This window comes from Leucoraja erinacea, chromosome 5 (assembly GCF_028641065.1).
Source record: "Leucoraja erinacea ecotype New England chromosome 5, Leri_hhj_1, whole genome shotgun sequence".
NCBI lineage: Eukaryota > Metazoa > Chordata > Chondrichthyes > Rajiformes > Rajidae > Leucoraja > Leucoraja erinaceus.
Window position 1 is genome coordinate 94,016,935 of NC_073381.1, and position 10,000 is coordinate 94,026,934.

The 10,000-nt window shown below is 51.7% G+C and overlaps 1 protein-coding gene across 1 annotated transcript in view; it reads right to left on the bottom strand.

Annotated features, from left to right (window-relative positions):
* Positions 1 to 10,000, bottom strand: part of LOC129697687 (equilibrative nucleoside transporter 1-like) — a 79,796-nt gene that overhangs the window by 28,169 nt on the left and 41,627 nt on the right. Inside the window, 4 exon segments of the mRNA XM_055636396.1 lie at positions 3,923 to 4,113; positions 4,928 to 5,009; positions 5,534 to 5,594; positions 8,356 to 8,492. Coding sequence (XP_055492371.1) covers positions 3,923 to 4,113; positions 4,928 to 5,009; positions 5,534 to 5,568 — 308 coding nt within the window. The 5' untranslated portion in view covers positions 5,569 to 5,594; positions 8,356 to 8,492.

Below are 10,000 nucleotides of genomic sequence, written 5' to 3' on the forward strand. Positions count from 1 at the left end.
CTTGACAATATCTTTCCAATACATGGTGCCCAGAATTGAACACAATATTCTAAATGTGGTCTCACAAACGTCTTATACAACTGCAACATGATCTCCCAACTTCTATACTCAATACTCTGACTGATGAAGGCCAAAGTGCCAAAAGCCTTTTTGACCACTTTATCTACCTGTGACTCGACCTTCAAGGAACCATGCACCTTTACTCCTAGATCCCTCTGCTCTACAACACTGCCCAGAGGCCGACCATTTACTGTGAAGGTCCTGCCCTTGTTCGACGTCCCAAAATGCAACACCTCACACTTCTCTGTATTAACTTCCATCAATCATTCCTCTACCCACCTGGCCAATTGATCCAGATCCTGCTGCAATCTTTCACATCCATCTTCACTATCTATTAAACCACTCACTTTTGTATCATCAGCAAACTTGCTAATCTTGCCCTGTATGTTCTCATCCAAATCATTGATGTAGATGACAAAGAGTAACGGGCCCAGCACCGAACCCTGAGGCACACCACTAGTCACAGGCATCCAGTCTGAGAAGCAACCTTCCACCATCACCCTCTGCTTCCTTCTATGGATCCAATTTACTATCCATTCAGCTATCTCTCCTTGGATCCCATGCGATCTAACCATCCAGAGCAGCCTACCATGCAGAACCTTGTCAAATGCCTTACTGAAGTCCATGTACACAACATCTACAGCTCTGCCCTCATCAACCTTTTTGGTCACGTCTTCAAAAAAATCAATCAGATTTGTGGGACACAACCTCCCACGCACAAAACCATGCTGACTATCCCTAATCAGCCCTTGCCCATCCAAATGCCTGTATAAATCAGATTTGTGTTAACACAACCTCCCAGCATTTTCCCTGCAGCCCTTCTAGAACAGAGGCACAAACCATCCTACAATCTTCTTCCGGAACCTCTTCTGTATCAACCTAAATTCAACCAGGGCTTCCACAACTTCCTTAGTTTCCCCAATCCAATATCAGATCAGGCCCCGGAGATTTGTCTACCTTCAAACAGACAATACTCTTCGCAGTAACGACTGCTCTCAACTCCAGTTGACTGCTACAAATGTAAATAGAGGAGCTCATCTCCTGTGGCCCACAGAGTTCCCTTTGCTGAGATCTCACTCTCTCCTCTCAGCCCTTTTTCCCCTTATGAAAAGAGGGATTGTCCTTGATGACCCGCCAGAGCTACAATTTTCCGTTCTGAGTTTACTCCTTCTGTACTTCCAGGGACAACTTGTAAATTTCAATCCCTTGTTTTTGACTCCTGCAATTTCCCTCTCCAGTTCCTTACCGCAATGTTCACCTGGAGTAAATATCAGCTTTCGTCAGGTACCCCTTGGCCGAGATTTCCCCTCTACTGCTTCAGTCAGCTTGAGCGAGACAGTATCATATCTTCAAAGTACTCTTCGACAGTAGCTTTCCTATCTACCTTAAACCTAATCGAACTGTGGTCACTGGGGACCATCTTCCCAATTTCCCCTCACCCCTGTCATTCTTCTGAAGCTCCTGCTACCCCAGAACATTGAGCTGCCAGTCCTGCCCCTCCCTTAACCAGGCTTCAATCATGGCTACAATGTTCCAGTCGCTCGTTACCTCACATCCATGCCCTAAGCTCTGTCTCTGCCTTACCCGTAGTTCAGGTGACATCCCTCTGTTCCTCATCTACACCCATATAGCCTCGTGCGACCCGTTCCGTAATGTTGCATGTTCCAGTCGCTCGTACCTATCCATGCCCTAAGCTCATCTGCCTTACCCTTCAGGCCCCTTGCATAAAAATGTGTGCAGTTTAAACCAACCCTCCTCTCTGTCTTTCACCTGTCTATTCTGTCCAATAACCTTTCCCACACCACCCTACATACCAACTTCTAGCCCCTCACGTGCCTCTGTACTGTACGAGATCCCACCCCCCTGCCAATCTAGTTTAAACCCTCCCGTGTAACATTAGCAAACCTGCCCGCTAGGATGTTGGCCCTCCACCAGATAAGGTGCAACCTGTCCCTTTTGTGCAGGTCAACCCAGCCCCAGTAGAGATCCCAATCATCCAGAAATCTGAATCCCTGCCCCTTGCACCAACTCCTCAGCTACACATTCATTCCCCGTATCTTCCTGTCTTTACCTTCACTAGCACGAGGTACTGGAAGCAATCCTGAGATCACAACCCTGCAGGTTCTGCTTTTCAGTCTTCTACCCAATTCCGTAAACTCGTGTTGTAGAACCTCCTTCCTCTTCCCACCTATATAATTTGTGCCAACATGCACAACAACCTCCGGCTGCTCCCCCTCACTCTAGAGGATGCCGTGCAGCCGCTCCAAGATGTCCTGGACCCTGGCACCAGGGAGGCAACACACCTGGAGTCTCACCTGCAGCCGCAGAATCTCCTGCCCGCACCTCTGACGATGGAGTCTCCCACCACTACGGCTCTGCCTGATGTCACTCTTTCCCGTCGAGCCTCAGCACCAGGGTTGGAATCAAGTTTACCTTTTTTCCATTAGGCACAGCCACCGTGGTCTCCTGCACTCCACGTTTACTCCCGTTTCTCACAGTCCCCCACCTTCGCTCTTCCTGCATCCTCGGTGTGAGAACCTCACTGTAGGTCCTGCCCAGGAAACTCTCATTTTCCCGGATGTCCTCGAGGTCATCCAGCTGCTGCTCCAATTCCCCACCACGTTCGTTCAGGACATAATGTCTGTAGGTGTAGTTTCCAGAAGCACCAGCAGTGTCCCTGACTTCCCACACCCTGCAGGAAACCTGCGTGGGTTTTCTCCAAGATCTTCGGTTTCCTCCCGCACTCCAAAGACGTACAGGTTTGGAGGTTAATTGGCTTGGTAAATGTAAAAATTGTCCCTGGTGTGTGTATGATAGTGTTAATGTGCGGGGATCGCTGGTTGGCGTGGACCCGGTGAGCTGAAGGGCCTGTTTCCGCGCTGTATCTCTAAAACTAAAAACTAAAACTAAGACTAAAAACTACCTGGGCCTTTGGCGCTCTTATCAAATCTTCTTTCCCTCTGACTCACCTACTTCCAGCCAATACTCGCTCTCGCTCCTTCTGGTGAGTGTGAACGGTGGGCTGAAAGGCCTGTTTCTACAACGTATCTCCAAACTAAACTTAAACTACAAATGGGCAAGTACGGGACAGAAAAGATGAGCTAGTCTAATAGGTAGATGGTCTACACCAGACTGGGGTTGTGCTGGCAAATCAGTAGTAAATGAAAAACAGGTTAGTGCAGTCGTTCTAGAGAAAACAGGAATGATGCAAATATGCAGACATCAGATAGTGCTGACGGGGAGACGGAGAGAGGGGGAGACGGGGAGACGGGGGAGGGGGAGACGGAGAGAGGGGGAGAGGGAGAGGGGGAGAGGAGAGGGGGAGAGGGGGGAGGGAGGGGGGGGAGACGGAGAGAGGGGGAGAGGGGGAGACGGAGAGAGGGGGAGACAGAGACGGGGAGACGGGGAGGGGTGGAGACGGGGAGACGGGGAGACAGGGGGAGAGGGGGAGACGGGGGGAGACGGGGAGATGGAGAGGGGGGGAGACCGGGGGGGGGGGGGGCAAAAGACCGGGGGGGTAGGGAGGAGAGAGAGAGGGGGGGGGGAGCCACATGCAATTATTGTGGAAAATTCACAGCAGAAATAGCCAGGTTTGAGTTCCTTGCGCTCACTGAATTTAGTAATGGGGACCCTGCATAGAGCTCACCGGGGATGTAAGGGTTGACGTGTGTGTGGGTGTTTCATTCAGTTTTAGTTTATTGTCATGTGTAGCGAGGATCGAACCGGTGTCTCTGGCGCAGTGAGGCAGCAACTCTAACGCTGCGCCACTGTGCGGTGTGGCGAGGGGGGGTCCACTGTGCTTGGGGTGGGAGCTGGGTTCTGCTGCCCCAGAGGGGAGGGGGGGAGGGGGTCCGAGCCCTACCGTGGCAGCAGGACGGAGTTGAGGCAGCTGAAGATCAGCATGGGTAACATGGCGCACAGCGTCATCACGTTGCCAAACTTCCTCTGCAGCTGGTTCTCCGTGGCGAAGGCCGACACGTTGTGACCAGATGTTCCATTGGCCATCGGCTCCGCGCTGGGGGCATCCAGCCCTTCCAAACGGAACTTAAAATACTGAGAGACACAAGGTAGGTAGTTACTCTGGGAGACACGAGAGAGGGGACAGGGCCAGGTGGGGAGGAGGAGGGGTGAGGGGGGGGGAGGGGGGGAGGGTGAGGGGGGGGGGCGAGGGGGGGCGAGGGGGGGGGGTGAGGGGGCGAGGGGTGAGGGGGGGGGGGTGGGGCGCGGGGGTGAGGGTGAGGGGGGTGAGGGGGCGGGGGGGGGGGTGAGGGTGAGGGGGTGAGGGGGCGGGGGTGAGGGTGAGGGGGCGAGGGGGGCGAGGGGGGGAGGGGGGGGGCGGGGGTGAGGGGGTGAGGGGGGGGTGGGGGTGAGGGTGAGGGGGGCGAGGGTGAGGGGGGGAGGGGCGAGGGGGTGAGGGGGCGAGGGGGGGGGGGCGAGGGGGGAGGGGGTGAGGGGGAGGGGGCGAGGGGTGGGGGAGGGGGCGAGGGTGGGGGTGAGGGGTAGGGTGTGGGGCGGGGGTGAGGGAGGGGGCGGGGGTGAGGGGGGCGAGGGTGAGGGGGCGAGGGGGAAGGGGCGAGGGTGAGGGGGCGAGGGGGAGGGGGTGAGGGTGAAGGGGTGAGGGTCGGGGGCGGGGGGGAGGGGGCGGGGGTGAGGGGGGGAGGGGGGCGGGGGTGAGGGGGGGGCGAGGGGGTGAGGGTGAGGGGGGGTGAGGGGTGAGGGTGGGAGGGGTGAGGGGGGGGGGGGGAGGGGGCGAGGGTGAGGGGGCGAGGTGAGGCGAGGGTGGGGGGCGGGGTGTGGTGGGCGCGGGTGTGATGGGCGGGGGGAGCGGTCGGTCCACAGGAGCTGGGCTGGGTTGAGGGACACACACCTGAATGCCCGTCATGAAGAAGTTCCATGGAAGCAGGGTTCCAAGCCCCAGGATGAGAAAGATTAGCCACACGGCCCTGACCCTGTGGCATGGACAGACTTAGCACCCCGTCTAAAACCCCCCCACCCACCGTGTCCCAACCTGACCTGACCTGACCTGACCACCAATGGACGGGTCACCATTCCCACAGCAATACGGACCACCGTGCCCATCCCACACTGACCTCTCCATTCGACCCTGTAACTCACCACTCTACCCCATCCCACCCCACGTAGACCGACCCCCCCTGTCCGTCCTCCCCTGTCCTGACCCCTATAGTGACTGCTCTGCCCCTCCCATGCACTGACCCCTCCCCTCCATTCCCCGCTGCACTGACCACTCTTCCACCCCTGTATTGACCCCTGCAGTGAATACCCGTCCCCCCCGGTACACCCCAACACTGACCGTCCTGACCCTGCAGTGAATGCCCCGCACTGACCCCACCGCCCCCCACTGACTGACCCCACGCTACACGCCCCCACTGACCCCACACTGACCCCACCGACCCCCACACACTGACGACCCCCCACACTGACCCCACCCCCCCCGCACTGACCCCACACTGACCTGTCCACCGGCTCCTGTTCTCTCATCTTTGTCATCTCTTCCTCGGATAAACACCTTCAATCTGCGGGGAGGGGGCAGAGGTGAGGCAGGGGCTCAGCTTGACCCCAAAGAGCTGCCCGCAGATTCCGACCCGCCCTGCTAACATCGCCCGGCTCACCGCTCACTGCTCACTCACATTCACTGAGCCTCCGTTTCTCCACTGACCATCAATGCACCCCCTCCCCTCCCTGTCACAGTGCCGTCCCATCGACCCCCCCCCTTCCCCCCACTGGGTTCAATGCCAAGTGCTCAGGAACAGGATGCATGCCACTGCGTAGACCAGGAGTCCACATTGAGAGAAGGCTAATGAATAACCTGCTGGGAAAAGTCACCACAACATTGTCTGAAACTGATGGAGATCAACGTGAAAACCAGGTGGTAAAACCGAGACTGGGATTTTTCACTGAACACAGAGAACCGTGGCTACTGGTGAGGAGCTGGAGCTGTGGTCAGGTGGGAGATTCTCTTGGAGGGCAAGACAGAGAACACGCAATAGTTGTCGTTCAAATAAATCATGCAATGTGGTAAAAAATAAATTCCTTTCGGGCACAGGAACATAACAGGGAAAGTGATTCACCTGTGGCCCGACTGGAGAAAACGCAAGAAGTTGTTAACCCCAAGGAAGAATAAGGAGTTAGTCATTTAGAACGGAGACGAGGAAACACTTTTTCTCACAGAGAGTGGTGAGTCTGTGGAATTCCCTGCCTCACTGTGGCAGGTTCTCTGGATGCTTTCAAGCAAGAGCTAGATAGGGCTCTTAAAGATAGCGGAGTCAGGGGATATGGGGAGAAGGCAGGAACGGGGTAATGATTGGGATGATCAGCCATGATCACATTGAATGGCGGTGCTGGCTCAAAGGGCCAAATGGCCTACTCCTGCACCTATTGTCTATTGAAGAGGTTTACAAAGGTGCCAGGAATTACAGAGGGTGTGAGGAATAGGACAGTTTTAGAAACCAGTAGAAGACCTGGAAAATCATTTGCTCGGATCTGAGTGTAGGGAGGGGAAGAACATAAACAATACAACCACAGCTTCCATCGGCCTATCAGGGCGGCACGTTGGCACAGAGATGGAGTTGCTGCCTCACAGTGCCAGAGACCCGGGTTCCATCCTGACTACGGGCGCTGTCTGTACGGAGTTTGCACGTTCTCCCTGTGACCATACGGGTTTTCTCCGGGTGCTCCAGTTTCCTCCCACACTCCAAAGACGTGCAGGCTTGTCGGTTAATTGGCTTCAGTAAAAAACTGTAAAACTGTCCCCAGTGTGTAGGATAGTGTTGGCGTACGGGGTGATCGCTGGGTCGCCGCGGGCCGAAGGGCCTGTTTGTACACGCTAGAATTTAGAAGATTGAGGGGGGATCTTATAGAAACTTACAAAATTCTTAAGGGGTTGGACAGGCTAGATGCAGGAAGATTGTTCCCGATGTTGGGGAAGTCCAGAACAAGGGGTCACAATTTAAGGATAAGGGGGAAATCTTTTAGGACCGAGATGAGAAAAAACATTTTTCACACAGAGAGTGGTGAATCTGTGGAACTCTCTGCCACAGAAGGTAGTTGAGGCCAGTTCATTGGCTATATTTAAGAGGGAGTTAGATGTGGCCCTTGTGGCTAAAGGGATCAGGGGGTATGGAGAGAAGGCAGGTACGGGATACAGAGTTGGATGATCAGCCATGATCATATTGAATGGCGGTGCAGGCTCGAAGGGCCGAATGGCCTACTCCTGCACCTATTTTCTATGGTTCTATGTTTCCGTGCTGTGCCTCTAAAGTCCAAATAGGTCAAGATTGGCGAGGTCAAACATGGGCTTCACAAAGCAGAGAGTTAACAAAGGGGATAGAGGGAATGCAGAGAAATATTCCATTACTCTGGTGTACAGGAGAATTCACACATATTATAGAGTCATAGAGTGATACAACGTAGATACATGGCCATCGGCCCAACTTGCCCACACCGGCCAACTTGTCCAGGCTACACTAGTCCCACCTGCCTGCGTTTGGTCCATATCTCTCCGAACCTGCCCTATCCTAATCCTGTCAGAATAATGAGATCTTGTCAGGATGAGGGCTGGAGGAACCAGGTACTAACCAAAAACTGTCTTGGAGAAACTGGTGAGCTTGTCAAAATGTGTAGGAAGGAACTGCAGATGCTACTTAAAACCAAAGATAGACACAAAATGCTGGAGTAACACACCCGGGACAGGCAGCATCTCTAGAGAGAAGGAATGGGTGACGTTTCAGTTCGAGACCCTCCTCAGACTGAAAGTCAGGGGAGAGGGAGACACAGAGGTAAGGAAGGGTAAGGTGTGAAAACGAAACATCAAAGGGGATGGAGATAAAGGAAAATGTAGAATAGATCATTGTTAACCAGGAGAAGGTGACAACGAAGCAAACAGAAATGAAATGTAATCAGGGCTACTGTAACAAGACTGTTCGGAGAACTGTGAAGGGTGAGGGAGGGAGTGAACGAGGGAAAGCAAGGGTTGAGGATCTCGACTCGAAACGTCACCCATTCCTTCTCTCCAGAGATGCTGCCTGTCCCGTTGAGTTACTCCAGCTTTTTGTGTGTGTCAAGGGTTACTTGAAGTTAGAGAAGTCAGCTCGGAGTTGATGAATCCTGAGGATTTGATCAATAATCTACACCCCAAAGTTTGGAAGGAGCTGGCGTTTGGAGCTGGCTGTCCTCTCCCAAAGTTCAGTGGATTCTGGCATTGTTTCTGTGGTTTGAAAGGGAACAAATGAGCCCACACAACGGAAGAAAAAGAGAGAAAAACAGGAACCACTTAACTATGGGTGTCAGCTCCGTGGTGGGGCAATTGCTGGGATCTCGAGTGAAAGAGATGCCAATTGTCCTGCCAATTTCCACGCCGTGAGCCCCGGTCAGGCTGTGGAGCCTCAGTCACCAAGTTCAGCCAAGCCTGAGTTCTGCAACAAGAGAATTAGGGGTTTAGTTTAGTTTAAGTTTAGAGCTACTACACTCACAATTAAAACGTGGATCATGGAGATGTCGGAGACCTTACATTTGGAAAAAATTAGACTTGGCTTAATTGACAACCAGAATTATTTGCTAGAACATGGTCTCCATTTATAGATTATTTGAAGGGGTAGATTGGTCCAGTACGGGAGCCTGACTGAACTTTGAATCCAGGATTAGATGAACAGTTACATTTTATAACCTACGTACCTATCTCCTAAGCTGCATTATTGATCATTTACTATTATTGAAAATATATATTTTTAAATTATCTCGCTCTCTCCCTCACTTTTTACAAACACTACGCGTTTTTCTACTCTCTATTATCTTTCTCTCTCATTTCTTTAAAAAAACAAATAAAAAAATTAAGTTGTACATAACCATATAACATATAACAATTACAGCACGGAAACAGGCCATCTCGACCCTTCTAGTCCGTGCCGAACACGTATTCTCCCATAGTCCCATATACCTGCGCTCACACCATAACCCTCCATACCTTTCCCGTCCATATAACTATCCAATTTATTTTTAAATGATAAAAAAGAACCTGCCTCCACCACCTTCACTGGAAGCTCATTCCACACAGCCACCACTCTCTGAGTAAAGAAGTTCCCCCTCATGTTACCCCTAAACTTCTGTCCCTTAATTCTCAAATCATGTCCCCTTGTTTGAATCTTCCCTACTCTCAGTGGGAAAAGCTTATCCACGTCAACTCTGTCTATCCCTCTCATCATTTTAAAGACCTCTATCAAGTCCCCCCTTAACCTTCTGCACTCCAAAGAATAAAGCCCTAACTTGTTCAATCTTTCTCTGTAACTTAGTTGTTGAAACCCAGGCAACATTCTAGTAAATCTCCTCTGTACTCTCTCTATTTTGTTGACATCCTTCCTATAATTAGGCGACCAAAATTGTACACCATACTCCAAAACATAGACTATCATGTCAACTTATATTTGGCACCTGAAAAAAGGTACCAATGTATTGTACTTACTTCTAATAAATAAAATAAAATAAAAAATATATCTTTTTTTTCTTCTCTCGCTTTCTATCTATAAATAAAAATAAACAATTAGAAGCAGTTAATATGTAATTGATAAATGAGCTGGGACCCCGAGACACTAGATACTGATAATATGTAGTCGTTAAACAAAGTCTGTATTGGTTTGGATTATGATATGCTTCTAATAAAAAATATTATTCAAAAAAAAAGTTTAGAGCTACAGCATGGAAACAGGGCTTTCTGCCCACTGAGTCAGCCCTGATCCATACGAGAATTTTATCCCACATATCAGCCAATTAACCTGCAGACTTGCATGTCTTTGGAGTGTGGGAGGAAACCGGAGCACCCGGAGAAAACCCACGCGGTCACAGGGAGAAAGTACAAACTGCGCACAGACAGGGCCCGTAGTCAGGAATGAACCGGGTCTCTGGCGCTGTAAGACATCAACTCTACCGC